This window comes from Squalius cephalus, assembly GCF_949319135.1.
Source record: "Squalius cephalus genome assembly, chromosome: 15".
Classification (NCBI taxonomy): domain Eukaryota; kingdom Metazoa; phylum Chordata; class Actinopteri; order Cypriniformes; family Leuciscidae; genus Squalius; species Squalius cephalus.
Window position 1 is genome coordinate 16,232,647 of NC_137136.1, and position 22,008 is coordinate 16,254,654.

Genomic DNA, 22,008 nt, shown 5'->3' on the forward strand with positions numbered 1-22,008 from the left:
GTGATAATTAAATAGTAATACATTAGACTAACCGGGAGAGAGAAATCTGGGATTTTTTTTTTCTTCTTCTTTTTTCTTTTTGACGTCACGCATGTTGTAGGAACGTCACTTGGCTAAAAATGGGCAGCATGTGATGGGCGGTACTAGGAAGAAAGAACTATGTGATAGGTGCTTTGAGGATTCTCTGGCGCGTTATTGGCTATAGATTTGAATGTGGGCGTGGCCGTCAGTAAGGTAGACGGCCTGGGTATATCCAGACAGAACAGAGGTGGGAGGTAATGATTCGTGTTTGAGGAAGATGGCGTCTTCAAAGAAGTCTGGGAGCGGCGTTCTTGAAAAAACAGTAAACAGGAGGCGCTCGGCAAAGCACAAAGAAGTTCCAATAGGTATATTCTCTTTTAATAAACATAACCGCGTTTAAAGGGGAGGGGGGGGAGCTGTCGCTTGTAAATGACATCCGCGCTCCCGGTTAGATAGTTCCAGAAGTGTCAAAAAGAAGATTAAAATCCGAACGTTTACTGTGTACAGTAATGCAGGACCAAATGTACCACACCGTATGAGTACTGGTATTTCCTTATTAATATGTTACAGTCATTTTGAAATCTCTCAAGAGGCTGTAGCTCTAAACCAACAGGTTTTAATCACGTTTGAACTATTTAGTGTAATGCAATAGGCTAAGTTACATCGTCTACGCTAACTGTAAAACTGTAGCTAGTGTAGTGTATGCATCATGATGACATTTCCACGTAAATTGATTACATTGTAATACATTGATATAAACTTTGCTTTCACTGTTCTTAGACAGGAGAGAATATACGTTGAATGACATGTGAGTACTTGCCTTAACTTTGCTGTAGTTCATCAGGATATGCTTGACTCATGAATGGTCGCTGTGGATTTAAGCTTATAATCACTGTGTATGTAGTAAGTGTTGCCTAGATGTTCTTAAACATTTTCTCTTTAAGATGGTTGTGAAGATGTTTTGACCTCAATTAAAGGCAACCGTTTTGACTGTTATTAAAAAAAAAACACTGTGGGCTTTCAAATAACCTTTTATTTAACCACACTATTATTGAAATGGTGCAAGGAGTTGAAGTTCCCGTGTTCTCTCTGTTGCAACGGCAGAGCGTCACTGGCTGTTTGGTTTCAGGTTTTCACCATAGACCTAGTCTTGTCCAGAGGATCAGTGTGAGGATTTGCCATCTAAACACACTAAGCCATTTTAACTGAGTTCTCGGATGTGCAGAAGAACAGTATGAAAAGATTTGTAGTCTTGTACATTCATATATTGAACATATCAGGCTGTTCACATTATGTATGTTCGGTATAAGTAAGTTGTGTCACTTGCTGTTGTTGTGTTTGGATGAGAGTGAGAGGAAACTCTTCACTGATGTCAGTGCATTGTTTTTCTTTTCCTGTTGAGATGATTTGACTAAAATTACAAAATAATCTGGGACAAAGGTCAGCTTCGATCCTTCCATGTTCTCTATCAAGGCTACGGAACTTCGACATTACGGATGTCTTATTTGGGAACTCCTCTCCTCCTTCACTTCCGCTGAAATCTTATAGGCTAACGCCAGCAGAGCTGGCAATTGACGCAAATTATATACTGAAACACCGTTGCAGTAATAATGCAAGTGCAGCGTCAATTCCTTTCAGAATCTCTCTCTTCACGCTCAAATCGTGTGCTAGAAAGCTGATACTAACCTCTACAACTACTGGATTATTCGCCGTCGTTGAAGGTGCGCCGAAGATACTCCAACTGTCTTCTGCATCCGATGGCGACCATTTGCAACTTATGCTCGGGCCCCATCGCCCCCCCGGACACGCACCTGTTCTGCGTCGCGTGCATGGGGCTGGCCCACGCCGAGTCCGCCCTCAAGGATGGCGGGTCCTGCGAGCTCTGCGCGGACATGTCCCTACGACCTCTCAAGGCCAGGCGGGCTGAAGCTCGCACAGCAGTGGGGATCGGGCCCACTGCCGCCGCCGAGCCGCTGGTGGGCCCCTCCAACTGCGGAGTCGAGGTTCGACCCCCCCGTGAGTTTCCCCGACGCCTCCTTTCGCCCCCCCTCGCGAAGTCGCTGACTTCGTGTCCTTCGGGGCGAGTGAGGAGGAGGACTCCATGTCTCTGTCCGCCTCCGAGAACGACCGGAGCTGGCGGCCGCGGAGCATGAGACCCCGGCGGACCTGCAGGACGAGCTTTTTCGTATCCTCTCCAAGGCCGTCGAGGAACTGGACCTCTCTTGGAAAGCTCCGGATGAGCCATCCAAGAGCAAACTGGACGCGTGGTTCCTCCAATCGAGCCGCCGTCAGGCCGCTTCGAAAAGGGGAACCCCGTTCTTTCCTGACGTGCACAAGCACGTGGTGAAGTCGTGGGTGGCCCCGCAATCGGCGCGCACTCTCACTTCGACCCAGGCCATGTTTGCCCCCGTGGACGAGGCGGGGGACCACGGTTACCTCCGTATCCCCCCCGTCGATGAGACCGTCGCTGCGCACCTCTGCCCGTCGGCTCCCGCCCTGGGCTCGGACCGCAGCTTGCCGTCCAGAGCCTGCAGATTCACGGCCCACCAGGCTAATAAAGCCTACGGCGCGGCGGGGGAGGCGGTATCTGCGCTGCACGCCATGGCCGTTCTCCAAGTGCTGCAGGCTAAACTGCTAAAGTCTCTGGATGGCGCCGCCTCTATCGACGCTGACGCCATCCGGGATCTCCGTTCAGCCACGGACCTCGCGCTCCTGGCCACGAAGCGCTCGGCCCAGGCGATAGGCCATTCGATGGGGTTTTTGGTGGTTCTCCACAGACACCTGTGGCTGACCCTTTCGGACGTGCAGGAGGCTGATAGGAAGACGCTGCTGAATGCACCGATCTCCCCAACAGGCCTGTTCGGAGACGCCGTTGAGAAAGTCACCGAGCCTTACTCTGAGACTCAGAAGAAAGCTAAGGCTATGAGCCACGTGATCCCTTGCAGGGCGCCCCCGCCTCCACCGCAGCCTTGCTCGCGCTCGTCTTCCGCCTCGGGCCGCCAACCTCAGGTTGCCGCCAGAAGGCAGACAGCACCCCGCCCCGAGCCGGATACTCGTAGAGGCCGAAGCGGCCAGTGGCAGGGAGCGGGTAAGAAGAGGACGACTCGAAGGAGCCCGCGCAGGAGGGTCGCTGCGTCCCCAGCGAGGCCAAAGCAGTCGTCCTGACCGCCTGGGCAAGAGGGGAAGAGAGCGCCAGGCTGGTCCCGTTCAAACCAAGCGCCGCGCTCTACAGCACTTAGTCCCTCAACGTTCCACGAGCGACATGTGCAGTTGTGTTGTGAATGTTGTTTCTTGTGCACTGTGTTCAATAAAACAAACTACCACTTAACAAACAGAGCTCTTTTCCCCTCTTGCACCACACACTGTGTTACCCGCCCTGCCCGCGAGCAGCGCAGAGTCACGGTCTGTAACTATAAAGGCACCTCGAGGGCAACGCGAGGTGTCCTTTCCCAGCCCACAAATAGCGGCGATGACCGCAGCGGCGATGACCGCAGGATTAGATCGACCCACGCTGAGTCATTTTCAGACAGCGTGGGAAGCTATTCCAGGCATTTCACCGTGGGTGTTAAATGTGATTCGGCACGGGTACACACTTCAGTTCAAACGCAGACCACCCCGCTTCCGCGGCGTAATCCAGTCATTAACTTTGCCCCAAAACGCTCATGTGCTGAGGCAGGAAGTGTGCAACTTACTCGAGAAGAAGGCGATAGAACCGGTTTCCCCGAGCGAGCGAGAGAGCGGGTTCTACAGCCACTACTTTGTAGTGCCGAAGAAGGGAGGAGGTCTCCGCCCCATACTGGATCTGAGACCTGTCAACAGAGCGCTTCACAAGTGCGCCTTCAGGATGACTACTCTGAAGCAAATCCTGGCGCAAATTCGCCCCGGGGATTGGTTCGCTTCAGTGGATTTAAAGGACTCGTACTTTCATATCCAGATAGTAAAGCGTCACAGGCGATTCCTGAGGTTCGCGTTCGAGAATTCGGTGTACCAATACACGGTTCTTCCGTTTGGACTAGCCCAAGCTCCCCGAACGTTTTCAAAAATTGTGGACGCAGCACTTTCACCCCTCAGGTCGAGCGGGATGCGCTTCTTGAACTATCTGGACGACTGGCTGGTTCTCGCTCAGTCGAAAGAGATGCTGGTCAGCCATGTGGAAGCCCTACTTCGTCACCTAGAAATGCTAGGTTTGAGGGTAAACGTCCAGAAAAGTGTGCTCACACCGAGCCAGACCACTACATTCCTGGGAGTACACCTGGATTCGGTGGGAATGAGAGCGCGCCTCTCTCCCGAGCGAGCGGGAGCTCTGAGTTCTTCTCTAAGTCTCTTCAGACCTGGCAGGCTCATCCCGCTGAAGGAGTTTCAGAGGCTATTGGGACAGATGGCAGCGGCTTCTTCAGTGTGTCATCTGGGACTGCTGCATATGAGACCGCTTCAGCTGGCTGAAAGCGCGCGTCCCCCAGAGTGCGTGGTTTTCCGGCCACAAGCGCATTATGATCTCCCGCGGCTGCGTCCGAGCTCTGACCCCGTGGAAGAACCCGGAGCTTTTCAGCGCGGGTGTCCCGCTGGGAATAGTGACGCGGCGCGTGGAGGTCCTTACGGACGCTTCGTCCACCGGATGGGGAGCGGTCTGCTTGGGCAAGACCGCCTCGGGTCGGTGGTCAGAGAAGCAGGCAGAGTGGCACATAAATCGTTTGGAATTAAAAGCGGTTTCTCTAGCCCTCAAAGCCTTCCGGTCTCAGCTGGAGCAGCGGCATGTGTTGATTCGGACAGACAACACATCCGTGGTCTCGTACATAAATCGCCAAGGCGGTGTGCATTCAAGAGCCCTATTCAAGCAGGCGGAATCCCTTCTGCTGTGGGTGGACCGGTTTTTCCTCTCGGTGAGAGCGGCTCACATCCCCGGTGTTCTGAACCGCGGGGCGGACATGCTCTCGAGGAGCGGGATTCCCCAAGGGGAATGGAGGCTTCATCCCGGGACGGTTCAGCTGATATGGAAGCGTTTCGGCAGAGCGGAGGTTAGCCTATAAGATTTCAGCGGAAGTGAAGGAGGAGAGGAGTTCCCATATACGACATCCGTAATGTCTTGTTCCTTGCCTTTCAGGGAACCGAGGTTCCGAAAGTAACCGGAGACGATTCCTTGCGGCTATTGTATGTAGCTTATGCTAAAAAATAAGCTGAAAAATTCCGATTTGACAGCAACTAATCTCCAGTAATGTACTTTTATAACAAAAATAGTGCAGACATTTTGCATTACATGAGCGATGTGACAAAATGTGTTGTATGTGTATTGCATATATTAAACAATAATTAGGCAAATTTCAAATTGTCTACTATTTATATCAAAAGTAGGCCTATGCTTCTATTTTTATGTGTAGCATTTAAATGTACTTCTCATTTCTAGCTAGGTCAGACATAATTTAAACAGACAGAGAACATCCCATGCTATCTTCTTTTGATCTTTTTTTCCAACAAATTCCAACAAACAGTTTGCCCTTTGAAATTGTATAAAGAAGTAATTTCCCCTTAAGAATTGATATAAGATTGGGTCTTTAACATACTCACCTGTGTTATCGCTGCCATGCCATTAAACTTGGTGTATTGAAGTGCATTTATGGTTTGTGAAATGTATAGAGTTCATTAGACAGTTAATATATTCTAACTGGAATAATATTGCATATTGTTTATTCAGTTTTCGATTTTGCTTGGGAAAATGTAATTGATAGGGATGCGTATCAGCAGTATCATATTAGAGAATTTTTTTTCATATTACACTAATTTAATTTAATTTAATTTAATTTTCTAACTCTGTCAAATGAATTTTTGGTATAAATCCCTTTTTCAAAATGCACTGTGATCGCTAAATTCCGTTGTAGCATTGATGTTTTTATAATTAATTTTAGTATTTCTTATGATCATTTTTAATATCAGCTATACAAATAGTTTTCTGTATTGGCTAATTAATAGTTATCTGTATTCATATCAGTGAGTCCCTAGTTATTAAATGTAATCTAATGAAACTAATGTTAACATTGTTTACTATGTGTAGTTTTTTAGTTAGTCAGAAATACATTTTAGTAATTAATGTATTATACAGTGTGACATGCATTACTGTTTCGCCATATGACATCGTAGGCTAATACAACCATTGCCAAATGACATAATTGAAGTCGGTATGTAACCCACAACTTTTGGTGTAGCAATGACCAAAAAAAAAAAAAAGAACATTTTTAGAGTTCATTGTTTGTGTCTGTCTGTACCAGATTTGAATTGTCCAGTTAGGCTGAAGGTCACTGGCCAGTGTCCATTCCCTGCTGATACAACCAATAGAAACAAAGGTTACTTAGGCATAGGCAATTGTGGGTTTTCATCAGGTAGAGTCTAGTTGGTCTTAGGACACAGTTGGCCTGGATCCTTTTAAACAGCAAACTGTGTGTGTGTGTGTGTGTGTGTGTGTGTGTGTCTGTCTGTGGGGCAGTGAGTAATTTGTTTTCATTGTACACTGGGTGAAAAGCCATCTCACCATAACAGAGGGACAGTTGGTATGGGAGAAAATAACAAAGCTGTAAAGGAAGGAGGAGTTCACAAAAAAGAAGAGGGGATGAAATAGAAAGTGACAGAATGTCATGTCGTGATCTGAGGGGACAAACAGGTGGGAGGGAGGGCGATTGCAAGCGTCCAATCGAAACACTCTATCTTACTGTCTTCCCCTTTTGTTTACCTCCCCCTTCCCATGTCTCTATTTCCCTGGCTCCATGGCTGTGCTGGTATTGAGGGGACAGGACGCACAAGGACTCCAGCATGAGTTCAGAAGAGGGTAACGTTCAGATTCTCCAGGGATCAGTCCCTGCATGTTTTTGTGTGTGTTTTTGTGTGTGTTTTTTTAGGTTGTAGATTGTCACACTTAAGCTCTGCTTTGCTCCCTTGTATCCCTTACAAGTGTCTTGTTGCTCCTCTGCTGTGGGTTGTGTTGTATGCTTTATGGGTAAATTGTATTCATGTATTAGCGCAGTGTCACTTAAAAAGCAGGTGTCCTTGCAGTAGTTTGGCATTGCTGGCTAGGCCAGGCTTTGGCTGTAGATATGTTTGGCTGAATTGAGAAATACTCTCATTCAGAGTAAGACAACATTGGGTAGGCTTTGTTTTTCTGGATGCAGCTGTTTTCTTTCTTTGTGCTTTGATTGATTGATCCATTGGGATTGTGGTACTAATTGGAATGAACAGTGTTGATTGATAAATGTTCTACTTACCATCTTCTGTCCAACAATTAAATTAGCCAGCAGTAGTAAATAGGGACGTGCGCAACGACTCATTTAATTTAAATTAGATAAAAATACATAAATTAAAGAAATTTTGCAACCGACTAGTCTAACTGTTTCTTACCACTGCAACCACTCGAGTGTCCGGGTTTGTATACACATGACGAGCGGCAAAATCGCAAGAAAAGCTTGACGTGTACTGACGACTATACATACAGTAATTTAAGCGTATTCTCTCCGTTGGGATGATATAGTTTAAAGAAAATAATTTATTAATTTTAAAATGTAACTATAACATGACTGTAATTTAAACGTAGTCGTTGTAAAAATATAAAGGGAAACATTAGGACTAAATGTGCAAAAAAGTCAACTAGCAGCAGCAGTATCGTTTAATCGACTAGTCTCTAATCCCTAGTAGCAAATATACTCAATTTTCAGATACTTGCAGCCATTTCAGGAGAAAAAAAAATGCCATTCATTGTCAATGCAAAATAAATGAATACTTGTATTCAGCTAGTTTCATTGATCAGAAGTGACATTGCATTTATGATGTAACAAAATATTTATATTTAAAAAAAATGCGGTTCTTTCATCAGAGAATCGTGAAATAAATTCTATGAGAGCAACACACCCTATATTGCCCTTAGACTTCCATTGTTAGGGGATTTTTTAATAACTCTTTTGTGGTTTGTTTTACAAATTAGATTCATTTCAATTATTTTCAGTTGTAATTGAGCTTAACTCATGTTTTTAACCTTAATAGAGTTTTTATAGATTTGTCGGTCTTTTTCCTTTATAAATGGGTCAAGAGCCTTGAATTCTTATCTGTAGAGTGTTTTCAGGTATCCTTGTGTGTGTTTTGCTGTGGTAAACTGGTGCTGGGAAGTCTTTCATCGACTAAAGGGATTGGGTGGTAGGTTCTCTTGTTGCACATGTTTCCATAATGAAAAACGTAGATAATCTATGGGCACGAGGTTCATTTAGTCAGGGCTCTAATAGCTTCTGAACTGAAACCTATCGCAGCTGTGAAAGTCATTACTACATGAGCCAAACTAGTTTTACAATAGTTGTTTGATTATATCTCAATGGAAGCAGTTTGAGCAGTGACAGTAACATGCTTGGTTTCCCATGCAGATTAGGAGACTAATCTCTCAGGTCTGGCTACAGCCTTTAGAATAAGGACAGGGTACAGAAATGGAAGAGAAGAAAGGACAATCCTTTTTGAGAGAGGAAGATGTATTGTTTGTTTTTAACAATGAAGGGAAGAGATCACTGCCAGTTAGAGAGGCACCATGGGATACTTTGTAAGTTGAAAAAGGGAGAGTTTGGAAAGTCAGAGAAGAGAATGACTGGACATGTGATGGGTGGGGTTATCTGGGGTAAAGGGCAGAAAGGAAAGGGCCAAGGCTGTTTTAAACCCATATGTGCAGCAGATAAGAGGATATCTTGGGAATTCAGCTCTAAATAACACTGGACATGTAATGCATGTAAGAAAATATTGTCTGAACTATTTTTGCATTGACAAAGTAAGCACTTTGTATTCAGACATTCAAAGTTCTAATCGTTTTTGCGGTTTGTAAAAATATCTTAAAACCACAATGTACAGTAAACTAATACAAGCTTATGTACGTTTGTCTTTAACTGTTGCTTAGGTTATGATTACCCTTAGTTGTGGGGCAATGCCCTATCTTGGATTATATATATGATCTTTAATTGTAAAAAATATTAATGTAGCCTATTGCTTAAATACAAGATGTATTTGCTTGCATTTGTGTTTTTTTATTAAATCATAAAAAGCTGAAGGTTTGTTTATGGTTCTGCTATTCCTGCATTGCCTGCTGTTGTGAAGTTGCTTGTGATTCTCTCGGTTGTCAGGTTGCTGAGTGCAACAGATTGACCTAGTCACCTGTATTGTCTCTGTATCTGGCATGTCAATCTTGATCAGATAAATGTGCATGAGTGTATACAGTGGCTGGCTGACGGCCATCCGTCACTGGTTACTCAGTATTATGTCATGTGATCTTGTCCACAGCTTCTGTCTCCTGTAGCTTGCTGCACTTACTGTTTCTTATTTTCCTGTTGAGAAAACAAGCAACAGTAGTGTCTTCAAGATGAGTGTGTTGTATTGTAATATGTTTGAATAGAGGCTATTAGTCGTGTTGTAGTATGTGTGATAGTGGTAGGACCTATAAGCTATAAGTATGTTTTCATAGACACTAGACAGTGAAATTATTATTATTTGTCTTATTTTACAGTAAAAATCAAGTAACATCTCTAAAACAATAAATGTACTTAAAAATTGCTTAAATTTGTTTTTATAGAATATATCTTTATTCCCAATAGGATTTATTTAAAGAAAAAAAATCTACTGTAATAAAATGTATTGATGTTTATACTTAAAACAAGAAAATACATTGCCATTCAAAAGCTTAGAGTTGGTACATTACATTTTATAATGTTTTTGATGCTCACCGTGGCTGCTTTTATTTGATAAAAAGTACTGTAAAACAGTGATATTGTGAAATATTTTTACACTTTAAAATAACTGTTTTCTATTTGAATATTTTTTTAAATGTAATTTATTCCTTTGATGGCAAAGCTTGATGCTTTTATCATTATCAATGTTGAAAACAGTTGTGCTGCTTAATATTTTTGTAGAAATCTGTAATACATTTTTTCAGGATTCTTTAATAAATAGAAAGTTTAAAAGAACAGCATTTCTTTGAAATAGATATTTTTTGTAACAATGTTCAAATTAATTAATGTTCAATACAATACAATTTTTGTCAACCATTTCTCTTTCACCACACCAACAATAAAAAACAAAACACACACTGTACAACACAAATGTTAAAACCACCAACACACACACACACACACACACACACAAAAAAAACAACCATCTCAGGCCATTTAACCTTATCATTTTGCTCTATAAAATGTTTATAACGCTGTTTATAACCACAGTCTGCACAAATTCTTGGCTTTTGTCTTGAGCTTAACCACTCTTTATTGGCTTTAAAGTATTTCAGTGTGTGTGTGCTAATTTGAAGTAATTCTTGTGTCCTCAACGCATCCGATCCCCTTTAGTGATGGACACCAAGGCAGTTTTCACTGCCTTGTTTGACGTTTGTGAAGAAAATGCCGCCTTCTTCTCTGGGGCCACAAAGGGCCAAGCTGGGGATGCAGCTCAGCGCCTGGTGGACGCCATGACCACCATCCAGGAACATGCCCGGAGCCTGGAGCCTGTCATCACTGGATTCGCTGCCATCTACCACCATTTTGACTTTGACCCTCATATCCCAGCCAATGGATATCGCTCCCTTGTTAAGGTGCATTTCTGACTGTGTGTTTAATGATTTTAATGAGTTAGCTTAAGGGCAAGAGAAGTCTTTCCTACCTGCCTCTTTCCTCTCCCTGCTGTAAATAGCAACTTCAAGTGCATCATTTTCAGCAGTTAGTCATCACAGGTAACTGTTTACGTATTCTGCTTTTGTTAAGCTCATTTCTGCCGAAGGCATGTTTCCTTAGTCCTTACACGCTTGTCTTTTCTATGACTTAGTTTCTCTCAGTAAGCAGGTTTACATTGCACCTCCTTTCTCCTGCATGATGCATTTGTGAATTTTTCCTAGCATACACCTCAATTCCTCTCACTCTGTCATCCTCTTCCTTAGGTGGTGCGCTGTTGCCTCCTCCACATCATCCACAAAGGGCGCTATATCACATCCAACAGGCGAAGCATCTTTTTCCGTGCCAGCCACAACGCGGCAGAGATGGAAGCATACTGTAGCGCTCTGTGTCAGCTCAGGGCGCTGCTCTATCTAGCTCAGAGACTGCTTCATGACAACAGTCACGGCAACCTCTTCTTCCAGGAGGAAAGTGGCCTCAGTCAGAGCTTCCTGAGAGAGTACGCCTCCATGCATAAGGGCTGCTTCTACGGCCGCTGTGTTGGATTTCAGGTGTGTTTGTTCAAGAGCGCATAAGCTTGTGACTCACAGGATTCCATTGGCAAATGATTATCACGTTTCTACAGTTTCTACTGTAATGTAAGGTTGGAATCTCAAGTAATTTCAACAAAACCATTGTTGCTAAATTGATTCAGTTTAATGGAAGGACTAAAACCAAAAAATCGGTTTAAAGATGATTAAGATGGGTTTTCCCATAAATGTTTCTATAATATAACAGCAAAATCATAAATGGCTATTTTTACATTGTATACATTTTGCGTTTTAATATTTACACTACACACACACACACACACACACACACACACACACACACACATATATACAAAAAGGTTCACTGGCTTTCAAAAGTTTGGGTTCAGTAAATTTAAGTCAATTAATGGATGCGTTAGATTGATCAACAGTGACAGTAAAGACATTTACAATGTTACAAAAGATTTATATTTCAAATAAATGGTGGGGTTTTTTTTTACTTTCTATTGATCCTGAAAAAAAATTCTTGCGATTTACACAAAATTATTGAACAGCACCGCTATTTTCAACATTGATAATATTAAGAAATGTTTCTTGAGCACCACATCAGCATATTAGAGGGATTTCTGAAGGATCATGTGACACTAATTGTAATAATATTTCACAATATTACCATTTTTAGTGCATTTCAGCTTTGGTCTATCAAGTATTATTATTATTTTTATATATAATTTCTTCTGCCATATTTTTCATGTTTTATGATGAATATCTTGTTTTCTTTCCTTTTAGTTTACTCCTGCCATCCGTCCATTCCTGCAGTCAATTGCTATTAGCCTGGTTGCCTTTGGAGACAATTACAAGAAGCATCAGTCGGGGATAGGTCAGTATTGCTGTCACATTCAGCCTAGTCTAATAAACCTTCCTTTATGTGCCTCCTGATTTATGGGTACAGGTCACTATTTTACACTACTCTTTGCCAGTGTCTGCACAGCAGGTTTCCCTCTTGTGTTAATTTAGGACACAAAAGTGCAGTTGTATACACTGACCTGCAGAGGCATTCTAATATTGTTTCTTGTGCTGAATGCTGCACTCTAGTGGAGGCAGGAGATATTGCACCACATGGTGAGTAGCTCTCACAGAGGGTGGAATGGATGAGAGAAATTTCTGTCCTTCCCAAACCTGTCATCTATTCTGCTAGTATATTACCTTTTTCCTCTTTAGAGATGATTAGCGCCTGTGCCTACTAGGGGTGGGAATCTTTAGACACCTCCCGATCCCGTCTGGTTCCGATTCTGGGAATCACAATCTGATTTTACCGACTTTAATAAAAATTCACAAATAAATTTGATATTCAAATTACTTATATAATTACAAGTACTTGTACATTTTGAAATGCAAGTGTATTTAAAAAACGAGCTGTCTGTTGGTAAATGGGTTTTGTATATACTGCATTCTAGATGGCATATATATTATGCTTTCGTAGAGCATTTGGAAAAGAAAACCCTAAAATACATGTACCAAAATGTGTACATTTTGAAATGCAAGTGTATTTAAAAAACGAGCTGTCTGTTGGTAAATGGGTTTTGTATATACTGCATTCTAGATGGCATATATATTATGCTTTCGTAGAGCATTTGGAAAAGAAAACCCTAAAATACATGTACCAAAATGTGTTTCTCACAGCGCATATCCTGTGCAACGAAGTCCGCGTTTGCCCTTGTGTTTCTCTTCAACCCCTTGTATTTCGCTCATGAACCTTAATGCAAGTTTATAGACTTGTTCGATGGTTTTGTGTGTGTGTGATTGGTAGCAAGCCGAATATGGCTCTCTCTTGTGCAGGGGTTCTCAACTCTGGCCCTCGAGGTCTACTTTCCTGCAGAGTTTAGCTCCAACCTGGATCAAACTCACCTGTCTGTATCTTACTAGTAATCCTAAGGAGCTTAGATAGCTTGTTCAGGTGTGGTTGATTCGGGTTGGAGCAAAACTCTGCAGGAAAGAGGATCTCGAGGGCCGGAGTTGAGAATCCCTGCTCTAGCGCTCACAAGTGCCATTATAAATATGCAGGGAGAAAAACTAAACTGGATCGATTCTGAAGTTTGAGAAGAGAACCGTGATGCATCTGATAATCTTAGTTTTTCCTCCCACCCCTAGTTCCTATGCTGTGCTTCAGCATGAGAGCAAGACTGGTTACAGATCAGTTCTCACTTTAAGTGTCTATTGATGTTTGTAAATATTAAATTATTGCTCATGCATGTTTGTCAAGGTAAGATGATTGAGGTCACTATTATTTGTGTGTTTCTGTTTGTCGGAAAACCCACTTTCATTTCTTCCCCCCCTGTATTACTGTCCAAGTAGGATGCCCTGGTGTGATATGCTAGTTATGTAGACAGGCATTCATCTAACTGTCTATTTGTCTGTGTTTCTCTCAGGTGTGGCAGCCAGTTCTTTCCTCACCTCTGGGAAGTATGCCATTGACCCTGAACTGAGAGGACGGGAGTACGAACGCATCACTCAGAACCTGGATGTTCATTTTTGGAAGACATTCTGGAACGTTACAGAGACTGAACTTTTATCAGTTAGTATTAAACATCTGTGTGTTTCAGTTAGGGCATCACAATTAATTGAAAGAAAATTGGTTTGAGATTTGACCTTGTTTTATTTAACCACAAAAAAAAAAAAATGCTGCTTGAAATTAAAGAAATTTATTTTGCCTGAAGCATATTACCACTGTAATAATAAAATTGTAATCTTAAAAATAATAATGATAATTCAGTATTGCTATTACTAGTAATATATTAATTATATTACATTATATATTTGATCTGGGGTTAAAAAAATTTTTTTGCCAATTAACACTGGGCCCCAGCTAAATGTGAAATGTAATTAAAAATGAAAAAATATATAAAAACTCTTTCTAAACTTTCTACATTTTAAACGCATTTAAAGGATACTGACAGCAGATTGTGGGTAAAACATTTCAGTCTTGATATCTTGGCTCTTTCAGTAGAAATATGAGATACCAATTGTTTATAAGGTAGTTCAAATTGCTTTGACAATATTTGTCAAATATTCCCTTGAGTTATAAAACTCCTTGCACCAGTGTCTTTTTAATATACTCAAATCTTTTGCTACAGCTGATCAGATCAGATTATGACCAGTCCAAGTTCTCATAATGCAAAGTTCAATTCACATAGTAGAAAAAGCTTTCTCTCATCTCTCTATCTCGCTTTCTCTCTCTCTCAAGGGTCTGATGTCTATAACGGCCACAACCGTGAAAGTAAATCGAGCTCTTTCTGTGCCCCCTATGCCCTTTGACCTGCCGTTGGTGGCGGATCCCACCCACACGGTGACCGTGTCTCCTCCAGCAGCTCATATCGGCCTGGGGCCTGTGCAGATGAGGTTGATCTCATATGAGCTGAGAGAAGGACAGGTACATACAGTTCATATTGATGTCATTGACCATCTTAATTAGTCTTGAATGATAATCATCTCAATTTTTTTCTTCCTCCTCACAGAAGCTAAAGCATGAACTTTTCATTTGAACCATAATTTGACTACTTTGTTCTTCAAAGAGTTTCATTTTTCCACTATACATGCTCTTCTCTTGTCAATAAATAAATAAATAACTATGGACAGAAAGCAAGGAATGAATAATGAGGTGTGCTTAGCTAAATAAAGCGGTTAAGCTTTTATCCGTTTATCTCCTTTTATCCTTTACTTAAAGCCCTATAATTCCTGATATACCTCTCTGTGTCATGGGAGGACTTGAATTGGTTGCAATGTAGATGAGTAAGATGTGATGGTGTTTAAAAAGCCTACTTGACTTCTCTTCACACCCTTTGAACTCCTATTGATCCAGCTGAGGCATAAACTTGTTTAAGAACCATGCGTCTGTAGCGTTTAATTACACGTCTCTTGTCTAAATGAGAGTTTTTGTCTTTGTGTGGGGCACAGAGCTTCAAAGAGATTCAAATGTTCCATAGGTTGCTCTTTATTGTTCTGGTGCTTATAGTCCATTTTATATTTTTATTTTCTGTCTTCAGGACAGTGAGAAATTACTAGCACTGTGTCGCTCGGAAGGGGGCCAGATATCTCTTTCTTTGGGCTTAAAGCCGAAGCGCCACCCCCCTTCCCCATGGCTGGTGTTGCACTTCCACGGAGGAGGCTTTGTGGCTCAGACTTCCAAATCACATGAGGTATCTCTTCGCCTCTTCTGTCCTTACACATCCTATATGCCCCCTTTTTCATCCTACCTTAAATCATGCAGACCTGTTACTTTTAAGTCATCAGGCATATGATTTACACCTGAAAATCGTATAGACTTACTTTAAATCTAGGAAGCAGAATATCATAGAGCCTTGGGGTGGGAATAAACAATAAACATAACTCATTGCAATATTTCTTATTAGATTTGAAATAAATAAATAAATTGGACAGTCCCAGTTTTGATGTCATTTCCACCACAACAATTTTCCCCTAATAATTTTTATTTACTAATGTGACAATGTTTTGATATGAAAAATGAGACCAGTGATGTGTGAAGAAAAATCAAAGGTAAAGTCGCTTAGCAAAATATTTGTGTGTCATTTCAAGCTGTAATTTTGTCAAATGATATTTAGGATAAAAAATATAAAAATATTTAGGATACATAAAATGTTAGCTGTGAAATTAACAGTAGCAAAATAAAAGTGTTTAAAGGTGTAAAAGGGTTTTATTTAAAGTGCCATTTCCAACACAGAATGTAATTAAACAAAGCTTCACTTAAGATGTTGTGGAAATGACACTGTGGTGAGAATTTAAAATTTTCCTGTGATTCATGTACGTCCACTGTTGGACATTGTTAGTAGACAAATTCAGTTGTTTTTAAGAAAGGTTATTTTCACAGATGTGCCCATAGTTAAAGAAATACCAAGATTCTACAGAGCATATTTTACTGTTAGATTTATCCTAAGTGACCTAAGTTGTTCATGGCATATTTATTTGAATTTTGAATACTTTATTGTCTTTAGACATTGACTGTAGCCACTTCTATGTCTGATTACTCATTTAGTGGTTTTAATAGTGCCTCTTCTTTTATGCAGAGCAGCTTCTTGGCAAGCAGTATAACTTAAGATATTGGTCATTTGCATTTGATTGTGTCCCGTGTCTCATGCAAAGTATAAGACTAAGTATCAAGTATCATATTATCACTGCACTCATGCAAAATTCACACAAATATTTCACCAGCGGCTGCCTGCATTCTTGACACATTGCATTAGCTGCTTGAACGAGCTCCACTCAACAATGGACACGTTGATATGAAATGTAACTGGCAGTCAGAGCAACATGTTGTGACGCCTGTCAGCACGCATCATTCCTTTAAACTACTAAACAAAACTTAGATTGAGAACAAGTAAAAAATACTAAAGTATCTGAGAAGAAATATGCTCTTTCCCTAAGTGTTTTCTCTTAATGCTTGGTGAGGCATGTTTAGACGGATATTCAGGGTGACAGAAGCTACTTGAAATGAACATTTAGTGTTGAGGACCCTATTTCAGGCTCTTTTCAGCAGTTATGTCACACTGAAACCACTTTCTTAAAGCTGGAAACTACAGGAGGTCCGGATTCAGAGAGGAATTAGAAGTGTGAGTTAGGTAAGCAGTTTAGGATTTAGAACTACTTAATTGAAACAGAAGTGAAATAAAGACATAATATAAATAGTCATATGTACTAAATTAGTTAATAATTAATAATATAACATACTTCTCGTTCATTAATAATGTACGCTACTATTACAATTTGAACATACTACATCTGACAGGTTGGCAATGGCATTATCATCAGTTACAGCCATGACACTGTTCCCTGCTATATATATGAATATGACAACCCACCTCATGTGGCCTCATGGGATAATTGTGTCCATTGGATACACACTTTAAAATCTTAGTGGAAAATGTAGGTAATCTGGATATTTTTACATACTGTATGCCTACTGAATGCTGCATATTTAGACGTGCTGCACATTTGATGTATTGCTTTTCACATACTATCTAGTAAGTAGGTAGCCATATTCAGACTCCGGATAAGTGAGTATAGTATTGAGGATTTGGTGTATTTCTGAGTGAAATGAGAAAAATGCAGGGCAGGATTGGTTGGATTGTAGAAAGTGGGAGTTGCAAACTAAATGGAGGCAGATCTGAATGCAAGTTTGCAACCTGTTGTGGAATGACAGATTGCTGGAGGGGAGGGATTGAAAACCACGTTTTTGATTTAAAAAACGTTAACATGAATTAAAGCAACGTACACTGAAAAAATCATTAATATTAATGCTGCAACATTCCATACAAAATAAGAAATGTCAATTTTGACATTAAACCAAACAAATACCATATTCCCTGTAAAGTGCGAAGAACAAAAGGAAGAAATAAACCTGAAAATCCTGGTGTGAATTTTTCGACATAGTTTATGATTTCTACTCCTTCTTTTTTTCTCTTTTTCTTTCCAGCCATATCTGAGGAGCTGGTCTCAAGACCTGAATGCCCCCATCCTTTCAGTGGACTATTCTCTGGCCCCTGAGGCACCATTTCCTCGGGCTTTAGAGGAATGTTTCTATGCCTACTGCTGGGCCATCAAGAACCACAACCTGCTAGGTAAGAGGAATAGCGCCTTCTTTATACTTCCTTATCACATGATATTGTGATTCATATTTGTTTTTTTTTCGTTTTGTAACGTACATCTGAGTGTAGCGGAGCTTATCAAAAAAGAAAAAATATTGGGCAGGGAGTCAGGGACTTGTTTTATCCATCGTTTGTTGATTGGATTTTGGGATGTCGTGTTGCATTGAAAAGTGGAGGCAGATGAACGTGACCTTGCAGGAGCGGGGTTTAAGCAAACGAAATGATTAGAGAAGTCCTGGGGCCTCATTTATAAAACTTTGCGTATGATTTGCGTCATAAGTGGCGTACGGATGAAACATAGGACGTGCGTACGCACAGAAATATTCGGATTTATAAAACCGTGCGCACGCACATCCTACGCAGTTTTCCCTTAATAAATCACAATAAATTCTAAATGTAGCGCAGCTTTTGCGGCTTCATGTCACGCCCATAGTTGCCCATAAATAGTCCGTGAAACGCCCACAAGTTAATATTCATCGATTGCGAAATCATGGCAAACACAGAGAGGAAAACCAAGAAACGTAACTTCACTCACGTCATTACGCATTGTGATGGCATTATGGCATTTTATTACCATCCATTTAATTGCATCTGACAAGCTACAGATGTGTTATGATGATGAATTGCATAACATGCCAATATTATTGCAGAACATATTTCACTTTTCTTTTAGCAAATATGTGTTAATTTGCATTTCTGTTCTAATCTTCGTTTGATTTTGTTAGTTTTACACTGCAGATCGATCAAACGGGTGTTCGTGTAGGCTGTTAATTGTAAGACTTGCTTTGTGAAGTCTTCATGTTATTTATGAGAGGCAGTATTGCCGTTTATTTTACACAACGGTCTACAGTTTCACACACTTTCACGTGTTTCTTCCAACTGCCGACGGTGTCGCCATTTCTCATTTCACCCGTTTTTGTGCGTACGCCTGGGTCAGAGTGTGCGTGAAAGACCGCACATTTTCCCGTCAAGTTTGCTTTTTATAAATACCAATTATTGCGTAGAGAGCGGCGTACGCCTTCTTTTGTGCGTACGCAACGTTTATAAATGAGGCCCCTGCACATCACCAGAGAAAAGTCTTTTGTTTTCACCAGAAGGACTGTTTATGACATTTTGATTAAACATTTAGAGGTCAAAACTTTCTTTTTTTTTTTTTTTTTTAAACGTGCACGATGAAAATTGATGGGGTGAATTTTCATTGCATGCCCACTTTAAGCCTCCTTTGTATGGTACACAGTTTATTGGCAGTCGGCAGTCAACCTTTTTTGTCCCAAAAATCTTAATTACACCAGACTGCTGGTGGCACACGTCAAGCATGATTTTGTCTTTTCATGGTTGACATCAATCGGAGGTGATTTTATTCACGACCAATAAAACGGCATTTAGCTTTTACGTGGTCCTTCAGCTTTTATGAGTGCAAAACCTGCACTCCAACCCACATGCGAAAAATGAGTTTCTTATAGAATGTCAGAACACATTTTGCAGAGAAATGTTTTATTTTAATAATTTAATCCTGTTAGTTTTATTACCACTTTAATGAAACTGAATATAACATTTATAGTAACTGCATCATCCATCTACCAGACTGCTTTTTACTTTTTTTCTTTTTTTTAAAATTTGAACTTTTTTTTACATTGTTTGATTCAGTCACTTGATTAGTCCTTAAGAAAACTGATTAAGGTACAAGACACGTGAAATTGGCCGACTTGACGATCTGTCATACTGTTGTACTGTGATGGTGTCGAGATCCTACAGGGAACAAAGATGCCTATTGAAACTCGGCTCACACTCGGTCTGATTACAGCAGCGTAAACATATTCATCATTCAGTGTTCTCTCACCTCTGCTATGTATCTCAGGATCATGACGCAGGTCTTGCACTTCTAATAATTCTCTTTTGGTGTGAAAACCACACCACATCAGTGATAAAAATGTGACCTAATTTTAGAATTATGGAGCGTATTTATCTTCTTGATTCTCTAAATAATCTATTTTAATTGATCTATTGCTCGTTACTTCATTTTCTGCTTTGCGCCCCCTTTCTAATTATCCTCTGTGCCCCTCTCTTCCTCAGGTTGGACCGGTGAGCGTGTGTGTTTGGCCGGTGACAGCGCAGGAGGAAACCTGTGTGTGACCGTGTCGATGCGGGCCGCTGCTCACGGCGTGCGCATGCCGGATGGCATCGTCGCTGCTTACCCCGCTACCCTGCTCACCGTGTATGCCTCGCCATCCCGCCTGCTCACCCTCATTGACCCTCTGCTACCCCTCAGTGTGCTCTCACGCTGCCTCAGTGCTTACGCAGGTCAGTCTGGAACTGTAATAGGTTTTTATGGCAAATAGTGCTGTGTTGTGACTCAGGTTATTAGCAAGCTGGAATGGTCAGGGCTGATGCATAATTTATCACTGGTAAAAATGTAGCATATTCACAATTTAGGGAGTGCAGACACCTTAATGATGATGAATGATTTCAACAAGTAAAGTTAAGTGAAGCCACACACATCAGGAAATGATTAATAGGTTTGTATTTTGTTATAAATGATTTGATTAGTAGTGTTTTCAATCATAGTAATGATAAAGTCAAATCAATGGCCCAAGGCTTGTATTGTCTTTTCTCTGCAGGTTAAGTGTAGCAATGTTTTCTTTCTGTTATAGTAGTACTGGATACTAGGAGTGTAACGATACTCTCATGTCATGATTCGATACATATTACGATACTGAACTCACAATACAATATTGCGATACTCCAAGATTTATGGTAAGGTTAACAAAAAATGTACTGTTGATTAAAATGCAAAATTTGGAATTACATTGGGGGTGTAAATGAATAGGCTTGGACAATGGTGACACCAGAATAAAAATTCATGATTCTGGAGCTGAAAAACAAATAATTTTAGATTAATATGCTTGCACTCTTTCACTGACTAGATATATTTAAAGCCACTTTTTGCTGGTAATATAAGACATTTGGCACTATCAGGACATATTCCCCCATTGCATTATTGGTAGTTAATGTAGTACTGACACTAAAACTCTGAAAACTTGAATTTTTTCATGCACAGTAATTTTAATTTTGGGTGATTTTTACGCAATACATATTGTCACTACCCACTCTACATATTGTTGTATTTTTGTATTGCGATATATTGTTACAACCCTTTTATTTTTTACAGATTATAATATAAGAATGTCTTAGCATTCAGTTTCTCGCCTTTTTGCTTTTATGAAAGCTCCACAAGATATTTGTGACTTATTTTGAGATATTTTTATTATAAAATGCAATGTTGTATATTAATATTATGTTTTAAATTACATTTACATTTTTTTGTTTATTTGTTTCTTTATATATTGATTGAATCCTACACATTCGATTTTGATTTTACCATCCCTACTGTATGTTATTTGCTTTTCCCCCTTTGTCCTCCTCTGGTGTGTGTAGGCACAGATCCACAGGTGGAGAAGCAGGTGGAGAAGGTGAGCACTTTGAGCATGGTGAGGAGAGATACTGCCTTGCTGCTCCGAGACTTCAAACAGGGGGCCTCCAACTGGATCCATTCTCTGCTGGATAGAGGAAGTGCAGGTACATGTATAGGGCTGAAATGGAGAGTATTCTGTTTTAGAGTGTACTCATTGTGCCTGGTGTGTCTAAACGGTATTATCAATATGTCTTTTTATGATAATAATCCCTACACACACTGATGATGATGCCTTTGTAATAGTGCAGCTGGCTAATTATTTGATCTGCTTTAATTAGGTTTAAATTAAGGCACACAAATCCCTCGTAGCACTCTGCTTTGCTTGACATAATTGGCTCCATGGTGATAATAGCCATTTGTTCAGAGCTATATGTGGTAGCTTCTGAACTCATTCTCCAGCTTGTGGTGCGTGACCCACAGATGGTTTTGTGGAAAGTGGTCCTTCTGAGCATGTGCTGAATGGAGGCCCTGATTCAGTCTGTATCTGTCATCTGTTGTTAAAGCATACCTGGAAGGCTAATGTATGCATGGTCCCACAACCCAATTGTATTTTGTGTCACAACTCCACAATTCCTTCCTCTTCTCTCTACAGCAGTATTATGTTTTACTAACTCGGCACCTCTTTGGCCTCAGTGATCTTCCCCATGATATTGCAACAACAG

At 40.8% G+C, this 22,008-nt stretch overlaps 1 protein-coding gene across 2 annotated transcripts in view; it reads left to right on the top strand.

The window, feature by feature from the left end:
- The first annotated feature begins 254 nt into the window (after positions 1-254).
- Positions 255-22,008, top strand: part of LOC307172300 (hormone-sensitive lipase-like) — a 48,385-nt gene continuing 26,631 nt past the window's right edge. Inside the window, exons 1-11 of one of the 2 annotated variants that reach the window (XM_079894575.1) lie at positions 259-386; positions 6,801-6,835; positions 10,368-10,609; positions 10,952-11,236; positions 12,005-12,095; positions 13,645-13,790; positions 14,460-14,645; positions 15,259-15,411; positions 17,703-17,847; positions 19,948-20,175; positions 21,310-21,450. In XM_079894575.1, the coding sequence (XP_079750701.1) occupies positions 6,820-6,835; positions 10,368-10,609; positions 10,952-11,236; positions 12,005-12,095; positions 13,645-13,790; positions 14,460-14,645; positions 15,259-15,411; positions 17,703-17,847; positions 19,948-20,175; positions 21,310-21,450 (1,633 nt within the window). In that variant the 5' untranslated portion in view covers positions 259-386; positions 6,801-6,819. Of the gene's footprint in view, positions 387-6,800; positions 6,836-10,367; positions 10,610-10,951; positions 11,237-12,004; positions 12,096-13,644; positions 13,791-14,459; positions 14,646-15,258; positions 15,412-17,702; positions 17,848-19,947; positions 20,176-21,309; positions 21,451-22,008 lie in introns of both variants that reach the window. The other variant, XM_079894574.1, reaches the window with a different exon arrangement.